The 20564-nt window shown below is 37.2% G+C and overlaps 1 protein-coding gene across 6 annotated transcripts in view; it reads right to left on the bottom strand.

Annotated features, from left to right (window-relative positions):
- WDFY3 (WD repeat and FYVE domain containing 3) overlaps positions 1-20564 on the bottom strand; it is a 274952-nt gene that overhangs the window by 62065 nt on the left and 192323 nt on the right. For 5 of the 6 annotated variants that reach the window (XM_042984249.1, XM_042984248.1, XM_042984246.1 and 2 more), the window contains 7 exons: positions 17806-17926; positions 17360-17577; positions 13393-13628; positions 12057-12191; positions 9428-9607; positions 7820-8053; positions 1658-1757 (listed from right to left, as the gene is read on the bottom strand). In XM_042984249.1, coding sequence (XP_042840183.1) covers positions 1658-1757; positions 7820-8053; positions 9428-9607; positions 12057-12191; positions 13393-13628; positions 17360-17577; positions 17806-17926 — 1224 coding nt within the window. The remainder of the gene's footprint in view (positions 1-1657; positions 1758-7819; positions 8054-9427; positions 9608-12056; positions 12192-13392; positions 13629-17359; positions 17578-17805; positions 17927-20564) is intronic. The other variant, XM_042984245.1, reaches the window with a different exon arrangement.

Raw genomic sequence — 20564 nt, 5'->3', positions numbered from 1 at the left:
AAGCTACTGAGGTGCCTGGGTGGCTCAGTCTGCTGCGTGTCTGACTCTTGATTTCAGCTCAGGTCATGATCTCACGGTCATGGATCAGGCCCCAGGCCGGGCTCTACACTGAGCGTGGAGCCTGCTTGGGATTCTCTGTCTTCTCTGCCCCTCCCCACTCTTTCAAAATAAATAAACTTTTTTTTTTTTTTTTTTTAAAGCTGCGCAAGTGCCTTCATTGCACTTGCTGTGTATGTACTACTTCAAGACTAATCCTCCTAACCAAAATTCCCTCTGTAAGCCCCTCCTTTTTAGAATTTCTGGAGCCCCACTGATTGTGATTATTATTCCCACCTAACTCTAACTCCATTATGCAAAACTCTTCATTTTATGCCTCTACATAGTAAAACTGATACTGTGTAAGTTTTTCTCAAGTAACAAAAACAAACACAAAAGTTTGACCTGACACTATGCTCTGAGAATTGCATGTTAAGACAATACTAAAGATTTCTTGGCAGATTTACTCTAAAACAAAACAAAACAAAACAAAACAAAAACAAAAACAAAAAACAAACTTTAATAGCATGGAAGTTCTTTGATTAATATTACTGGGAACTCAAGTAGCAAATATGTTAAATCTCTCCTTTTCTTTCTCCTTTAAATTCTATCATTATTTTACATATAAAAATTAGCTCCACTGTAAATGTATCCAGTTTTGTATTTTTACTGTAACTAGATACAGACATATAGAAAAAACATCTTTATGTGTTTTGAATTTATGTACTGGGTGCCATCCTAAAGAATAACATATACATACCTCTGACCTAACAACTCTACTCACAGGTATATATCTAACAGGCAGGTAGAAATATTGCACACCCATGTGGCCCATAGGAACAAGCAGCTTTATTTCTAGCCGTTTCAACCTTGAAACTACTAAATGTCCAACAACAAAATGGATACATTTTTATATATGCATATGACAGAATACTATCATATTCTAGTGATGAAAATAAATGGACTCTTGCTACAGGCAACAGCATGGACAAATCTCACAAACATGTTGAGTATTAGAAGCTAGACCACAAAGAATACATGTTGTATGATTCCATTTATAAAGTTCAAAAGCATGCAAAATCAATCTGTTGTTTTAGAAGTTGGGACGGTGCCTCTGTGAGCAGTAACTGTGCCAGGGCAGGAGGGACGTTTCTGGGGGTGTCTGTAATGCATTCCTATCTGAGTGCTCTTTTTCTTTTTTTTTTTTTTAATCTCAGTGGTCTCATATAGGCGTGATGTCTGGGTGGTAATTCATGGAGCTCTATGCTTATAAGTTGTGTATGTATATCACAGTAAATTAAAAAAGTACTAGATAGTCACATAAATATAACTTGTTGTAAGACAGTCTTAAAAACATTTTTTTCTCTTCCCTTGTCCTCTTCCTGCCACCTGAGTGTACAGATGTGGACAAGCAACTTAAAACACTTCCTGTTGTTGACTCTCTATCCCAGATTAAAAGGAATGAGCTATATGGGCTTGTTGCTCATTACAGAAAAATACCAGGAAGAGGGAAAAATGCACAGAAAAGATAAAGCTAAAAAGGAGATACACTTGGGGTTTAGATAGAGAAGAAGAATGATTATAGGTACTTTCATAAAGTGAAAATAAAACATAGTATTACCCAATAAGACATCAGCTGCAAGCAAATGGTCCATCACACTATCCAAAATATAAGTCTGAAATTCTTTTTGCTGAGTTCTTGTAGATCTTTCAGGAGAAGCCTAATCAGTAAAATTTACAATTAGATACAGAACCAATTAAACAAAGATAAGGGCTCAATCATAGTTATATTATTAATACTTACATAGTTACATAAAAAAAACCCTACTGGGAAATAATAAATTATGACATGAGATATAGTAGACACCCTTATGCTTTTTTTATTTTTGTGACCACAGAATTAAAAAGAAGCAAAAGTAAAGTATCATCTTTTGAATCCAGTCCTCCAAAAAGATTCTAAGTATTAAAAGCATTTAATAAATATCTGATAATCTATTAGTATACTTCACTTCCAAAGACAGTTGGCTATTTATGAGATACAGATAAAATAAATCATAAAGCCATTAAAACAGATATAAAACCTCAGGGATCTAGGAATCAAGGGGGCAAAGTTGAGGGGGAAGGGAATATTAATATCAAAATGTTAACTAAGCACACAGCACACAATTTAGCTCTGCGCTTCCACAGTATCGAGGAGAAAAAAAGATGATACGGTTTACAAAGCTTTCTCTTATCTGTAAAAAGCAGCACACTAGACTGTCAGCAAGGATGTTTACCTGAAGTTGTTCTTAGAGGAAGGTTCTCTAAGGGTTTTTAAAAGGACGACAATGCTAACCCTATCCATAATACCTTTGAGAATGGTTTTGTACAGTACAAAGATGATTTTAGAAATGATATTGAATAAAAGCTTAGGGCACAAAGTTAAACTACAGTCCTCAGATGGCTTTTCTGTTATTAGGGTAATATAATCCAGGTGCATAACTGGCAAGTATCTAACCTGAGAGGTGGGTGGCAGACCAGTGGGAGCCTAGGGATGAAAGGTGGAAACATCCTTCTGTTGTCCTCAAATGCCAGTGGTTTTAGTTGGCTTTTGGTAGGAGTTGGATATGGAACAGTTCAACAAACTGACACAAAACTGTTTCTTAAAAAGAGATCTGTATGTTTTGATACCAGCAGAATAATGATGCTTTGCAGATCCGTGAATACACACATCTGGGACTATGGTTATGATGTTACAAAAGTGGGCTTTAGAACACTGTTTTGCTTTATGCATTTAAAATTAAATTCTGCTCTATTTTAAAAAATCCATTTCTTTATATTCTGATTTTCAAGGTGGTACTCAAAAAGGGTTTAAAGGAGCAGTTAAAAATCTAAAATCTATATTCAGATCAAAGATCTTCTTCTAGGGATTCAAAAACCAACATCTCAACCAAAGCTGCAACAAGCATTTCTCTGTTTTGCTGGTAAGACATATTTATTTTGTTTAAAAATAACAAAATGTGGGCCTAATAACAGTTAAAATAGTACTAAAGTTTATAAATTTGGTTTGGGATCAGAATAATTTGGGGAAAAGTGAAAGATAGGTCATATTGTTTTTAATCTTAATAAATTTTCCTGTGCAGTTGGAACAGATTAATGACAATGGTCAGCAGTAGAGCTGTGGCCACGCCCTGCCAATTTCTCATGTGGATGGTACAGTGAGAATTCAACGCTGCCAAATAAAGAGAAAACAGCAGATTGATTAGATCTTGGAGGATTACCTTATAATCAGATCAGAGACCATTTTTTCAAACAGCCTGAGCAGATCGAAGTTTACTAAGGAGTAAGGTTCTCCATTCACAGGAGGATTTAAACCCCCCGAAGACAACAGTGTTCATTCTGGATCATCATAACTCAAGGTGGTTGGTTAATGGGATAAATAATAATGGGTAGGGTTTATCAAATCTTAACTAGACAAAGTTTGGAATCTGCAAACAGAGGGACCATAGTACACAGAAAAGTAGCTTCATCAACAATATTTATCTTTACTTAATTAAGAAACATTCTTTTGAATTATGCAAGGATTTAAGGCTGGCTCAGTCACCAGTAGGCATTTAATCCTCTGAATCCTCTCACAGAATCTATTATATGAGTGATTATGACCCAGAATTTACGCTTGTTATTGGCTCTAATTGCTGAGTTTAAATGTTCTTGCTGAGATTTATTGTAGCCTAACTTTTAAAGGATTTAAGGCTTAATGAATGAATGCACAGCTGTCTCAGAGGCATTAAAAAAAAATTCTATGGAGTTGCTATATGTAAAAGACAGTGCTTACTTTTATCTCATTATCTCAATCTGCAAAATATCTCTTTGTACCCCATTTTAGGGAGATGGTTACTAAGGCTGAGTGGGTAAGTCACAACTAGGACTCAAACCTCAGTTTCTTTGATGGCAAAATTCATGGCCTCCCCTGTTATACTATACTCTTCCAGTTCTACCAGAAGTCTCCGTATTGAAGTTAACAAATGCACAAAAACAACTCTGCTACAGTCTCATTAATCTTCTACATCAATCTGGTCGGCTGCACCAGATACCTGGGACGAGTTCAGGGCATGGGGAGGACAGGGTGAGCACTATGATCTGCTCCGGTCTGTGGCCGTCACATGTCTTCCCGGTAAACACAGGGAAGCCAGTCAACACCAGTATTCAGAGAATCACAGCCTTCTTTCTGCAGCCTGCAGACACCATGCAGAATCTATGCGCACAGGCCAGCCAGCCCAGCGGGCCTGCTGCTCTCGACGAGAGCAGTGCAGCTTTGGGAGGAAGACCTTTGGTGTTCGGTGGTTTGTGGACAGGCTGAAGCTCTTATGGAAGAGGTTTCGAGCTTCTTCATTCCAACTGCAGTATTCCTCTTAACTGATTTCCTCCCTTCTGTCAGTTACGGGAGAGGGCTCTCTCTGCCCCCTTTTGTCACTTTTTGTTTGTTCATTGTCCTACAGTCACCCAGGGTGGGTCTCAGACTGATGTGAAGAGAGAAGTCTTTTAGAAGATGGCTACAATAGAGAGTTGTGAACTCCTGAGAGCACAGAAAGGTACTTATGGTATAAGCCCACCCTCCGACCCTGGGCTGCCATGGTGGTGCTCACGTGCAGCAACGTCACCGGGCCTTCCGTAAGATGCCTGCTGGTGACAGGTACTGGTGGTGACAGACACCGGTGGACGGGAGCAGGGAGAAGAGCTCCTGGACACTCTGGTATATGCCAGCGAAGGCCACTTCGTTTTCTGGGTAAGCCTTACATGCCAGGTTCTGTGTTATGAATCTTAAATGTATTCTCTTATTTAATTTAATTCTCACAGCAGCCCTCAGAGACAGGTTCTATTTTTATACCTTGTGAAAGATGGGCAAACTCTAAGGGGTGAAGAGAGCGGAGAGGACACAGCTATAACCAGCACACATTTAATTTCTCAAAAATAGCTTTTGCTGGGTGATTTACATATATTTAACTCCCGTAAAAATCATACAAGGGAGATTAGTATGTAAATCATTCTCCAGAGAATGGATTGAGTTCATTGAGACAAAAGTGTTTATATAATAAATAACCGGCCCAGAATTCAAAACAGGTCCTTCTCACTCCAAAACCCATGCTTTTTCTACTGTACCATACTGCCTCCCTTGTACACTCTGGCTCGCCTACACAAATGGGAATCTTTTATAATCAAGTAAGTAGATGATCTTGTGGTGAGATTCCGGCAATCCTAAGACTGAAGATGGCCTGCCTCAAACGTATCGAACTGAAAATCAGTTGGATCAAACCCCGTCCTTCATCCAGGTAAGTGGTAAACATACAGGATAATTCTCTTCTTGAACAACATTCAAAATCGTGTGCTTGCTGTTTTTTACACCATCAAAGACATAGAGTGCAATAAATATGCTCTGCATGTTTATTCTATATGTGTATAGAAGAATTGGAAGTTCCTCGAAGGATTAAGTTAATTTTTAAAAGCAAATGTGTATCTCTCTTATTAGATGTATCACATCTTCCTGTTCGAGAGCTGCCAGGATATAGTTATAGTTAAATGATTAATATTGAAAAGAACCAAAACTCTGTGCTAATTCTGTAAGAGATGAAAGGACATGTGAAAGGTGGTCCCTAACTTTTAAGGAGTTGATAATCTACCTGGGAGTTTCCATCTTGACATCCCCCAGTTTTCCTTGAATTCTAACCCCACCACCCCTGACTCCCCAGTCCAATCAGACACAATTCTACCACAGGGCAGATTATTGTCCACAACAATGAGAATGCTACCTCAAGGTTAGTACATGTTATATCAAACTTTTTCTTTGAAAAATATAGAAAACCAAAATAAAAGACAATTATTTTGCTTACCCATGGCTAATTAGCTATCAGGGTTCCTACAAATCTGAAAAGGCTATTAATGGATATATCTGTCCATATCTCCCACACATGTGTATTTTAGTATCTGGTTCAGTTATGCTTTCTGGCACACACCTCTTCTGAACTTTATTATCTTGTTATTTTCTGATCACCATTTCATTTTGCATAGAATGCTTCAAATTCTTACCTGATGTGCTAAGATACTAGCCATCTATCTAATTCTTAAAGTTTCTAACAAGGGCAAGTTCTACCAGGCATGCTTTTAAACTCTACCATGTGAACTGCTGATGACATTTACTATTTTTCTACCAACAGTAAACACTGTGGTCCTGGCTAAAATGCTTAGCATGACTAGTATTTAAATTACATCAGCAATTTCTTTTAGTTGACCAAAGGGAGAGAGTTTCACATGAATAAGATAAAACATCTCCTGTGGTTTTAAGGTTTCAAATAAAAAATTAACTGTATTAGCCACTAGAGGGAGCAGAGAAAGTGCAGGTTCAGCTACCAAATGGCTGAGAGCATGAGGGAAGTTCCCCAGAGAGAAGAGCAGTTATAGTCTTCGGAACTGAATCTTTTCATTGGATGGTATTATTTTCAGAGTCCTGGAATGCACTACTTGACCCTGCTTATATGAATTGACCAAAAAAAATATGAATGTACAGGCAACTAGTTATATATTAAATTCTCTTTCTAGGATCTTTTGAAAATTTTCTAGGTGAACATTTGGTTTTCAGGCATGGCCAATTACTAGAGCCAGCAGTACACTTAGGGCTCATTTTCTGATGCATCAGCTGATTCATATCACTTACCAGCAGAACAGGCAAGTGCAATGGGCTGTCTGCATCTCCCCCAAATTCGTATGTTGAAGCTCTAACCCTCAATGCGATGGTATTAAGAGATGGAGCCATCAAAATGTAATTAGGTTAAGATGAGGTCACGATGGTGGAGTGCCCATGAGATTAGTGCCCTTATTAGAGGAAGGAACACAAGAGTTTTCTTGCACATGAGTGCATGTGCGCGCGCTCTCGCTCTCTCTCTCTCTCTCTCTCTCTCTCTCTCTGCCATGTGAGAGTATAACAATGTAGCCATCTGTAAGCCAGAAAGAGGGCACCAGAACCTCACCAAACTGGCACCCTGATGTCAGACTTCTCTGTCTGGAACTGTGGGAAATAAATGTCTATTATCCACGCCACCCAGTCTATGGTATTTTGTTGCAGTCTGAACTAAGCAAGGAAGCAACCTAAAACTTTGCTGCCTTGAGGAAAATTTCATAACTGTATATTAAGCACCTACTATGTGCAACGCACCATATCTTATGGTGCAGAGGATACCAAGAGCAATAATACCTGGTTATAATATGAAAGACGGAGAGAAGTAGGGAGTTACACACTGAGGAGACAATGACGCTGTAAGTGTTAGAGTATGTGAGAGAAGGTGCTGGCACACTAAGGACCATGGGCCAAATCCAGCCCATGTCTGTCTTTGTAGACCGAGTTTTATTGAAACACAGCCATGCTCATTCATTTATGTACTGTCTATGGCTGCTTCCTAGCTACAATGATATACTGGAACAGTTGTAACAGAGATTGTATAGCCTGCAAAGCTTGAAACATTTACTATTTGGCCCTTCACAGAAAAAGTCTGTCAATTCCTGGCCAGGAAAGGATAAGAAAGGTTTGAATTAGGGACATGCTTATGGGAGGGACCAGAAAGTAGAGAAACAAATTGTTAGGGTATATAGCATGTCTGGGATAAAAAATTCCCATAGTCCATGATATGTTCTGCCTGTATAACCAAAAGAATTTGAAATCTGAAAGGTATCTGGCATAAAATATGCTTGGTTATTAATGTTCTAATTATAAAAACTGAGCAAAAGACATGTAAATGCATTTTTTTGTCCTTACCTCCAACAAAAGATCAATTAGCGGAGTCTGCTTGCTGGCAGGAGTAAGACAGAGATTGTCTATTATTAAGACCCGCATGAAGTCAAAAACAAACTTTTTAGCTGGGTGATTGGTCAGATACGTCTTTGTGCCCACATTGCAGTACTCTGACTGGCTTCTGTTCATCCCTGTGTCTGCTGCAAAGGCTTTAAATTCTTCTGCTGGAGATCCAACTTCATCATCAAGATCAGTCACCTGGTAAAATCAAGTGGAAATACACACGAGTCATATTTGATTTTATGTGATATTTTCACTTCCATGTTTCCTAAAATCCAAATTATAGCAGCAAGAGTATTTTCCTTCAATATTTACCTCCTACTAGGCTATTTAATACATTACTTCACTGCTTATTTGACTATCACTTCAAGGTAGTAACTGGGAACCAGATACATGTGTACTTAACACATGCTCTTTCTAATATTAAAGTGACCAGCCACTACCCGTGTATCTGTTTTATGTTGAATTTTATCTCTACTATGGATAACTGCACTTAAAATAATTGAAATGATGAGAATAACTATATTTGCATATTGAAATATACCTATGGAGAAGTCAATGTCACAGAATTTCAAATTAAGATCTGGCCCAAGGGTGGCATCTAAGAGCTGATCTATTTTTGCAAATTAAAAAAAAAAAACACAAAAAAACCCCCCAAAAAAACAGATAAACAAAACAACAACATAACCAAAGCCAGTTTGGAGCCAAGTGAAAAAAAAAAAAAAAAAAAAGGACCAAAAGACAAATGAGAAGCTGCTGACAAGGAAAAGACATTGAGATAATACTAAAGGTCTGTTTTTACCAAAACATGAGGATTTTAAAATTACAAACAAGCCAGGGTATTAAGATCATGTGTTTTACTTGTCTTTCTTCCTAAAATCCCCTACAGTTTTATAATGAATGTTTCCACCTTTATACATGAAGAAAGGGTAGTAGGAAGAAGGTAGTTTATTCCAGGTCCCAGAATAAGTGGTAGAATTAAGAGAAAACATGAAATTCTGAAGTATAGGGAATACTGTCTTTAGGGCTTTGTTTTAAAGGACAAAAGAAGTACCTGTACTACCTATGATTATATTCTAATAATTTGTTATTACTACAGAATATAAAAAATAAAAGTTGAATGAAAGGACAAACACGGATTTCATTTTTGTATAAAAACAGTCAATCCTATAATTAATTTGTAAAGACTAAATCCAGGAGATGCTGAATTCCTGAGGTAAGGAAAGCAGAGGTTAAGTTCACTCTGACCGGAGTTCTGTAACTTGGCTACGACATTGCATGACACAGCTTTCAGCATGTAAAGCAAGAAATGGGTCCACAGTGACTCAGAGAGGGAAGTGATTAACCAGAGACTTACGAGAATATGGTAAATAAAACCAGAAGTAGAGTTCACTGTTATTTTAGAGGAAAGCAGAAGGAGAGTGTGGGGAGCAGACACCAGAGAATAATGTAAGAGGTGAGGTAGAAAGTTAGGAAACTAACTTGGTCAGAAGCTGAAAAGACTGGCAGGAAATCCCTGCCAACCACTGGAGCAGACTAATCCCAGGTAGACGTTCCCCCCACCTTTCCTACCATCTCTGAGTAAGGACGGATATTGAAGGGGAAGACGGTGGCTGCTAATGCACACAGGAAGTCAGGGCTCATCCACATGGAGGCCAGGTCAGGAACGTTGTGATATAAGTATCTAAAGAACTGCATCAGGGTCACGGGGTATTCCCGGAGCCAAGACCCCTCTTCTTCTGATTGCCAAGGCTGTCATGGGGACAAGAAAAGAAATAATACGTTAGAAAAACTGACACTGCTACAAATCACTTTAAAAAATCCATTACTCAACTTCTTTTCTAAGACTGGACATGGTAATGGTTCACAATGCTTATGAACCACATTCACGAGCAAATATCCGTCAACACATCTAGAAATAAGCTAAAACAGACACAGTACTCCTAGAAACTGACAGGACGTTTGTTCACTGGCATAGTCATAGCTCAGTAACTTGAGTCAGTGGTTTTGACTATTTATCATTATCAACATGAGAACAGTTGGTGCCAACAGTGGCTGTGTTATCCACAAAGCTGTCCTATCCTCCATCATGCTGCCATTATGTTAGGAGTAACACGAAAGATGGGGAAGTTACCTCACCTTTCTGAACCTCACACTGTCATATGTAAAATGACAACAATGCTTGGAGCCATTATGCAACCATGATATTATGATTTATAATACAAAATATATACTTGGGTCTTTGTCCCATCTCATTCTTGGCACAGAGCTACTAAAACCTTTGAAATGTCCTAAGTGAGAAAAGCCATGAAGGTGTCTTTTGTTAATTATAACAAACCCCTTGGGGTGTCTAGGTGGCTCAGTCCGTTGAGAGTCCGACTCTTGATTTTGGCTAAGGTCATGATCTCACAGTTGGTGGGATCGAGCCCCACAACAGGCTCTGCATTAACAGTGCAGAGCCTGCTTAAGGTTCCCTTTCTCCCTCTCTCTCTGCCCCTCCCCAGCTCGTGCATGCTCTCTCTCAAAATAATAAATAATAAAAAAAAAATCATAACAAACCCCTTTCAACCACATCTGAGTTAATGTTAATGATAAGATTTTTGGAAAGCCCCTAAAGATGGAGGCTTGGCAGGGAAACAACCACATGAATAGAGGACTGAAACTTTCATCGCTGTACTAAAGCCCTGTACCCTCTAACTTCTAGGAAGGAGAGAGGGTGTGGAGATTGAGTTCAATCACTAATGGCCAATGGTTCAATCATGTCGATGTAATGAAGGCTGAATAAAAACCCTAAAGGACAGGGTCTGGAGAGCTTCCGGCTTGGTGAACACACAGAGGTGCTGGGAGAACAGCAGGTAGAGAGGGCATGGGAGCTCTGTGCCCTTCTCCACACCCTACCCTCTGCAGCTCCTCCACTGGCTGTTCCTGAGGCACATCCTTGTATAATAAACTGGCAGTCTAAGAAGTAAGATGTCTTCCCAAGTCGTGGGAACCTCCAATTTACAGCCAATAGAGCAGAAGCACAGGTAACAACATGGACTTGTGACTGGCGCCTGACGTGGTGACGGGGGGCAGTTGTGTGGGACTGAGCCCTTAACCTGTGGGATCGGACGCTGTCTCCAGGTAGACTGCGTCAGAACTGAACTAAGCTGTGGGACATGCAGCTAGCGTGGCAAAACCCACCACACAGTCGGTGACCAGAAGTGTCAGATGTGAAGTAGTGAGGTAGCAGAATATTGAGAGTAGAGGAGACACACAGGAGTGTGTTTTTCCTTCGGAGCAATACAACAACAATAACGATGATGATAAAAAGGGAAAAAGGATATATGGGAACAATACCTATCTTTTGCTAGTTGCCCAGAGAGTGACTTTTTTAACTTAGATTTTTGTATTTATTTATAAAAAGGAACTAAAACAAGACCCCAAGCATTCTAAATTAATACAATAGCAATGGTCTTTTCTAAGATGACATAAGAATAGTTTTGACTAAAATTAGGTTTGTCGGTACGTGTGATCCAAAGAGAGCTAGTAATTCCTCTTACAATGTGATCTTAAATTGTGTAAACAAATTAAGTCGTTACTCACAGTGTTCCTATAAAAGAAACAGGACATACATCTTGTCACTTACTCTTTCAATCTTTCATATCCAAGTTAGAAATAATTAGAACAAAAACGAACACAAAATAAAACCAGTGCTGACATTTTTAACCTTTAAATGAAGGCGATTTTCAAAGTTCAAGTAACATATTATTGCAATGACATATACTATTAATGTATATTTGTTATATATATACATATATGTTAGAATATATATAACACTAATAATATCCATGAACACTTACAAAACACTATGTACCAGGCACTCTTTTATCAGTGCTTTGTGTATATGTTAACGCCTCATTAAATCCTCACAGCAATCCTAACAGGTAAGTTCTGTTATCACCAGCATTTTATACATGAGGAACCTGAGGCACATAGAGGTTAGCATGTCTTAAGTACCAGGTATGGGATTTGAACCCAGACAGGGCTCCAGAGATCATGGTCTAATAAACTGCACAGTGAGTCCCTACAGTAGAGATAACTAAAAGGAGAGACTATGCAATAAATAAACAGCCATGTTATCTAAGGATTCCCCTATCGATAAAAATGTATCACAGGCAGGAGGAACGACCAACAGGTTTAAGTATCTCTGTAAACTTACTGAATTCAGCATGCTTCGGAGCATCCCCAATAATAAAAAAGCAGCTTCTGTGCACACGTTATGAATAGAGGAGACCACAGTTCCACTTGAGGCAGGAACTCCAAAGATAAATGTCCAAATAGAATCTAAATCAAACTGTAGAGGTCAAAATGAATGAAGATTAGCCACTGTCCATTGTTTTCAGCTAGAGACCCTCACATGTTCTAATATTCTAAAACTTCTTTGAGACTGATTAGTTTTTTTCAAGGTGAGCAATGATGGAGAGGGATAGAGATGTAGCACTCCTCCTTCCTCTAAATTTTAAAAGTTTGTAAATTTTTACATTTATAAAGAAGAGTGAATACTATGTATCATTCTGGCTTCCCCATGTTAATAGGAAACAATGTTTTCTATTTTTTTTTCCTCCAATGAAAACAAACAGAAAGAAAATACATGCTAATTAGCTAGGAGATGACATTATACCACTAATGATTTTAAGCAGGATCTTTTAAAAAAAAGCACACAGAACTTCCCCCCTCCCTCTTTTGGCAATGTTCTAATTCACATACAGGTAATATTTCACAAAATAAAAATCAGTTTAGGAGACTTATTCATAGAGTTTTATATAATACTTCATGACTATGGTGTCATGCTTATTTTGAAAAATTACATAACCAACCAAACTCTGTTAAGCCCGAATCCGTATTCTGACTTAATACAAGGGTACATACTTTCTTTTTGTTTAAAAGGTTTTGTCAATTACTAGAATCATTTGATTTAGCACTTGGAGTTATGACAGAAGTACAGTTGAGTTTAAAACTAAATTCCCAAGTCTTTGCAGTACCACAGACCAAAGCTACACAACAGTCCAAAATAGTCTTCAGTTAGGATTCAAGTAAAGTCTCAGTGTTTTCCTATTGTGGACGTTATCTATCATTAAGAAATTAAAAACATTTTTGTAATCAGAATTTGCACTAAGAATCCTATCCAGTAAACTCACGGCACATAAACTGCTCTCTTTATTTTTAATTCTATAGAAATGACATTATACTTCTAGATAACATCACAGAACTCGAATTCTTCAGATCTCCATTTAAAACACCATCCAAAGTCTTTATGCGTATGGAATCATAGAGAGTAATCATTTAAAAAAAAAAAAAAAAACCACAGAGGGAAAAAAGGACTTCTTTTTGCTAAAGTTTTCTATGGTAGCTTCATATTTTTCTGTCCCAAACCAAATCCTACATGTGAGAAAGGAATGGAATCCCTTTGGTTTTATTGTGAGCAGCCCATCATCACCCTGTGGGGGTTTTGCGGCACGTATAATCACACTTCCACCTTACTAGATAATTCCTACCTGGCAACCCTGCTTACACCGGCTGCTGATGACAGGCACACTGACCTGCAGGTTCTCAGGCAGCTCACTAACTGGCTGCTGCAGAAACAGTGCCATGAGGAGAAAGTAGAGAGCAGGGACATTAGTGTGTTTAGGAAGGAAGGACTGAAGAACTGGGAAACCAGGAAAATGACAAGCATCACGGTTAATCTCCCTGACCGTCGATCGCCCGCCAGCACTCCTGCCCACGTTGAATCCTAAGAGGAGAGGAAAGGTAACAGTAAGTACAGTAATCAGTAATCGACTGCCGTGCTGTATTAACAAAGAAAGGAGTAATTCAGTATATGTGACGTTTCTATCCAGAGTATTCATGTTAATAAAGGCAATTAACTACTCCACCGTTGAATTAATCTTCCAGTTACAAGTTGACTTTACTATCTCTGATTTCAGCAAGCCTGTCTATTAGAACACAGGTCTTGAAAAATAGCTGAGACAATCGGATACAGGAGAGAATATAAATTCCACTCATTAAAAGAAGGACCTCGGGGCGCCTGGGTGGCGCAGTCGGTTAAGCGTCCGACTTCAGCCAGGTCACGATCTCGGGGTCCGTGAGTTCGAGCCCCGCGTCGGGCTCTGGGCTGATGGCTCGGAGCCTGGAGCCTGTTTCCGATTCTGTGTCTCCCTCTCTCTGCCCCTCCCCCGTTCATGCTCTGTTTGTCTCTCTCTGTCCCAAAAATAAATAAAAAACGTTGAAAAAAAAAATTAAAAAAAAAAAAAAAAAAGAAGGACCTCAAACGAGCTCTAACATTTCCCTAAGATGAAAGTAAAATTCAAAATAGAGTCAAAGTTAGGATGCTACAAAAATGTACCTTAAAAAACTAAAACTTCTATATTTAGCATATAATTATAATGAACTACATTCAGTTCATATAGGTCATTTGTCCTGAAGATCATATTAACCTAGTTAACTTTAAGTCATCTACAAGTTTTGAGACAAGACAGAATAAATAAGCAAACTGATCTGTAATTCCATTGGGACGTTCCCCAGCGCTCCTGGACTGTGGCTGTCTATGCAGAATTCTTCCCAGAAACACAGCTCTACCAGGACGGGGTCAGGGCTTGCGGACATGGCTTACGCAGCATCAGCCTTTCTAGCAATCTTGCTCCCTCCATAACATAACTCATCAGGACACAACTCCAATAGTTAGTTCTTCTCCCTCCCCAAATCTAGCACAGTGCTCCGAACAGAATAAACGCTGGTCAGAGTTTCAGTGTAAAACTTGTGTGAAGGGCAACCAAGAGATGAAGGATTGATTTCTACTCTGGAGCACTCTGTATTTCAAGTGAATATTCATTTTTTCCTTCCAATTTCTTTTTTCTAGGATGAAGTAAGCATGTAACTTGCTACTATTTAAAATAATAAAAGAGAAATTTGCATCCAGCTAGCTTTTTAATAATTTCATCCTAACCAACTGCTTCATGAGTTGTGAATTAATCTTCTGATGTTCGTCTAATTAAAAAATTATATAGCAATTTATCGACCTCTTTCCCATATCATCTCATTTCTCACACACAATGAACATGTGAGTCAGAGATTACTATTATCCTTTCTATAACATGGAAAATATGCAATTTGTTCAAAATCACAAAGTTGAACATTGCTGCTGCTAGGATTTGAGCTGATGTCTGTTTTAGAGCCTGTGAAGTTACACGGTGTCCCCTGGTCTTCTTAATGACACTGCCACATTTCTGAAAGACCTGGCCGCTGGTGATTTTTGCCTACAGTGAATTCTCAATGAAATCACCACTATAAAAAAGTCTTGAGCTTTAAGAAGTCAGAAGACATAAAGTGGTATTTTATACATTAAATAGGAAAATTAATTTTGAATAAACTGCAGGTCCTAAATGAAAACCAATACCAACATTCATTTGCCTTTCTATTTTTCCCTATAATTAATCTTAAGGAATACTTAACATGTTATTAACAATTAAACATTAATTTAGATTCAAGTTACAGATGTGGAAGGTATTTTTATAAAAAAAATTTGACAAAAACTACCAAATGTGAAGAAAACAAAGACATTAGGTTGCTCATCACATCAGACAGAAAGAGAATCAAATGATAGGACGCGTATCTGTAATACATACACCTATATGTGTGTGATCACACAAGTATTCAGGGAAAATTTAGTTAAATTGAACCAAATTTAAATTACACTTAAGTTCCTAGATTTCGCTCTGAGAACAAGAAGAGCATATGCAATTTGTAAGCAGGTATAAAAGAAGACAAATTCCAAGGCATGAAGTCAGGCCAGATATAGAAAAGGCACCTTTTTTCTGATACTACAGACAAAAGAACAGGACTAACACTTAGAAGACGGTTACTCAGACACCAATACTATCTGACTCAGGAACCTTATGCATGTAACAGTCTTACTTTCCTAATTAGAGAAATTATTCCTTAAGTTTTACTTACTAGCTTTATTTCATATGAAGTATAACAAATCCATAAAATATACACCTGACTCCATAATCATGAAGCTCAAAAGAGATGAAACATGTTAAAGAATTTTGTAAAGCACAATGTGCTATATAAACCTCAGGTGTTACTACTGTGGTTTTTGGCCTTCAGTGGGAAGTGGTGCTCTCTGTTAGTGTTTGAAACTCTCATACTCCACAGAACTCACATTCTGCTGTGCCTTCCATTGCTTGCTCTCTTAGTAGCTATTATTAAGGTCAACAAGTGCAGTGTCTTGCTACCAAACTGTTCCTAACAATAACATTTGTAGGCTATATCCCTCCCCTAGAGTCAATGTAAAATAGTCATTGTTTTTAAACCATGAAAGTGTCTATAATGATAATGTCTAATATATATTTCAAAGCCATCAATTTTCTCGAGCAATCATTTCACCGTAAATTCCTTTCTTCATTACAAAGTTTCTTAAGACATTTTCCAATGTGAAATAACAGTAAAATAATCTTATGTTGTAAACTCAGTCCTGTATCATTTTCTTTGACATATGGATCAGATGCAGGCATCACTTAGGTATTGATGCTTTTACTTTTTTTTTTTTTTTTTTTACAGATAAATCACATATTCAATTTGGATCCCTAATTTTCCCACCTGATAAGGGTAAACAGGTATTTTTGATCCTTATTCCAGAATATAACTATATATGATTTTAAAATGTAATATTATAAAGACAAATGTTTTTAAAATATATATTTCAAGAATTTAAAAAATACTTTATGAATTGAATGACTATGGTTTTCAATAAAAACATTATTTTAAATATATATTTTCTAAAATGAGAACACTAATATGAATAGAAATATAGCTGCTCAAATGAATCTAACATAGGAAACTGTAATTTTCTAATATTACTTAAATGCTCAGTCCCACATTGAAAATAGCAGAGAACTAGCAAGCAGAGAATAAGGAAACTTGGCTGAAACCTCGAGCTAATTAAATCTTTGAGAGGCAATATCATAAAACGGTTAAAAGCACGGGCTTTTGATCTAATCGACCTGGATACAAATGTTGACACTTAGCTGACAAGTGACTTCATACCTATGCTTGGTTTTCTCATAAGTAAAATGGCTATGATAGTATTTATACCTCATAGGACGACCATGAAAATGAAAATGTTTAGTAACTGGCACAGAACAAGCACTCAAAATACTGATTATTATTAACTGAGTTTGGATGATTTGCTAATTACTTACTTATACATAAGAAAGGGAAGTATACAACAAAAAGATGATAAGGAATTCCCTTGACTTTTCACATCTTGAATATCCTAACTTCAGCTTGATTTGCACTTAAAAATGCAGAATTTGAAACTTTCTAAGCTGTTCATTCATTCATTCATTCAAATTCATGACTCTTAATGGTTGTCAGATGAACTGAAGACTGTAAGCTTTCACAAGATTTAAAAACAAAGTACAACAGCTTATTTTATAGCAGCTGATGGTAAAAGTCCCATACCTAATACAGTTCCGATCTTATTAGTTAAGACAGAATCTGTCTGTTCCAGCCACCCTCCACCGCTGAGTCCTTCCTTAAACTTGATGAGAATGGACTGATTACTCAGCAGCACGACAAGAATCCTCATGGCTGCTGTAACTGTGGTGGAGTGCAAGTGTTCTTCCATAAACATCATAATCCAGTCGAAGCCCAGTGTCCTAACCAGTTCTTCACAAGCTCTGTGTAAAGGTAGATAATTAAGAAGAAGAAAAAAACAGAACATTAATTTCAAGTGTTAGGATTTCTAATTTAAAAACATACAAAAGTAAGACTAGGTTTTGTTCTCAAGATACTATAAATTGCAAAGTTCAAAAGATCTATTAAAAGTAGCAATTCTTGCTATTGTCTACTATGAATTAACTAGTGATAACCACTGGTACCATCAATTCTAAAAAGATCTTACTTACTGCAAATTAATGCTTGTCTTTTCTTTAGATGTATAAACTAGTTTTAGCAAGATATCTAGAAGTCTGTTCCTCAAAAGTATAAGATTAGCAGATACAAGACCTCCAAAGTCTTCTTCAGTTCCTACAATGAAAATATATACATTAAATTGCCTTAGTAGATAAACCAGTATAAAATATATAACACTGTTCTAAGAAATCTCACTGACAATTACACCTTTTAGAAAACATTTTCTCCAAAAATAAATAAACTTTAAAAAAAAATTTTTTAAAGGGAGGCTCAGTTGGTTAAGTGTCTGATTTTGGCTCAGGTCATGATCTCGCAGTTCATGGGTTCGAGCCCCATGTTGGGCTCTGTGCTGACAGCTCAGAGCCTGGAGCCTGCTTTGGATTCTGTGTCTCCCCCTCTCTCCGCCCCTCCCCCACCTGCATACTGTCTTTTTTTCTCTCTCTCAAAAATAAACTTAAAAAAAAAAAAAAAGAAAACATTTTCTCTAGGAGTACTTTAGAATCCTGAAAATTGTTCATTTATATTTGACATGATCTAAACAAGCAATAAAAGACTGTAAATCTTTTCTTACATTAATATTTCTCCACCACCACCAACAGAGGGGAAATTAGTCACGTGAATAAAAACAACAATCCAAATCCTTAATTTCCAGTTTCATTTTGAAGGATATATATAGTTAAATTTACCAAATTTAAAAATGAAAAATAGGAAGCATAAACTATTCAGTAACTGTAATAAAGGAGACTTTGAATTAAATAGCACAGAAGAGAGGCAAAGGCACACAAGTGTACAAGAGAAACTGGAAAAGCAAGGGAGGGAGACAGAAAGCTTATGGTTCTCAATGGCATGGTGCAGCCTTCTGGGCCCAGCTGGGACACTGATGGGCTATGGGCTGGTAAATCACAGTCCCCAGGCCTTCCTTTATTCCAGAATTGAAGTTCGGGCTATATTAGTTATATGCTTTTACTTGTTTGGGCAAGAGACACTTTTTGCCTTTAAACATTACCTTTTAAGATGCTAATTTTGTGCCTTAAACATTGGTAAGGATGCCTCAAGCTTACCTAGGGGAACTCAAGATTCCCTTCCCTTCTAAGAGGGAAGACTGGTATTTGATAAATTGCTTTGTTGAAAACATACCATACAACCTAAATTGAGATAAGAATCACTTCCTTTCAATTATTTCCTTTTTGAATTACTTCTTTTCAGGAAAATGGTGATCCAACAGAAATGAAAAATTCTCCTTAGATTTATATCTAGTTTTCTGTCAGTTTTGTTTCTCTTAATTTTCAAATACAGTTTAAAACAATAAACTCTGAACTTCCAGCTTAAGTTGTTTCCACTCCGACTGATGCTTTCTTCCACAGTGCACTACCCTTTTATGCTATTTTATTCTGCACTGATTATTATATTGCTCTTCAGCATTATTCAAACCATTTTATTTTTTGTAGGTGTATCCTGAATGCTATATAAACTACTTCAAAGAAAAAACTATGGTTTTATTTGGAACATTATATTATAGTTAATGTAGTCTTCAGTTCATATCAAATAAACAATAAGTGTCATATACTAACAAGACCAACAGTGTGCTTCTGACTTTCTCTATTATTTCAAATGGCAATGAAGTGATGAGAATACCAATGAACTTGGTGTATCAACAGAAATATTTGCTAATTTATACATCCCCACTACTGTACTCTTCTCAAAGGATATTTTACACTAGTTGTGCTAATTGAATTCAACAACTAGCAAGAAATATGGAGACTAGAGAAATATTTGTCTCCCATCTTTTTATACTTGAAACAAGTGTTATATATTTCCAAAGATTTTTAAAGTACTTTCAATAATATCTGTTTACTTGGCTTATATTAATTCAGAACTAAGATACAATCTGTGCATATGAAAGAAAAATGTAGTGGTTAAAAAAAGCTTACAATGTTGGTCTGGATTGCCTGGGTTCAAATGGAAGTAGTATGATCTCAGGTAAATGTCTTTTACTCATCTTTCTAGGCCTCAGTTTCTCCCCTTGTAAAACTAGGAGAGCAATAATACCTATTTCATAGAATTGTTACAGGAATATAAAAAGCAGTTAAATAGTACCTGGCAGACATTAAGCACTCAGTAAGTGTTATTCATTGATTTTATCTTATGCTTCTCATCCCCTGCTAATTCGCTTTACCAAAGAAACATCAACATTGTTCCAAATGAGGCAGTAGATGAGTGGTCATCAGCAGTCTTATGTTCTGTTAGGATTTGCAGCAAATCATTCAGCCTCTCAAATCTTAGTTTCTCTTTTGAAAAACGTGATTACAACACTTCTCTTCTTATTCATGAAGCACTGTAAAGGCTGTGCTCCAGGCGGTATAGCCAACATGGAGGAGAACACCTTTGTGAGGCACTGACTCAACAGTATTTTTCTCCCCTGCCCAGGTGGATAGTGGCGTAAGAGAAGTCATTTATGTGACACGATTTTGGAACAATGTAACATTACAGGTAATAATGTAAGTAATGCTGACAAATATAAGATATTGTGAATTTAATTATAAGTCAACCTAAAAGGTTCTTCCGGAGTGCCTGGCTGCTCAGTGAGAAAAGCAAGTGACTCTGGTTCTTGGGGTTGTGAGTTTGAGCCCCACACTGGGTTAAGAGGTGACTTAAATTAACCTAAAAGTAAATAAAAATAAAAGGTTCTTTCAATGCTTCCCAAACAAATCTCCTATCCTAGAATATATAACAGGAAAAATACAGAACAAGG

The sequence above is a fragment of the Panthera tigris genome, chromosome B1, assembly GCF_018350195.1.
Source record: "Panthera tigris isolate Pti1 chromosome B1, P.tigris_Pti1_mat1.1, whole genome shotgun sequence".
In the NCBI taxonomy this organism is placed as follows: Eukaryota; Metazoa; Chordata; class Mammalia; order Carnivora; family Felidae; genus Panthera; species Panthera tigris.
This window is presented reverse-complemented; position numbering and strand designations above follow the sequence as displayed.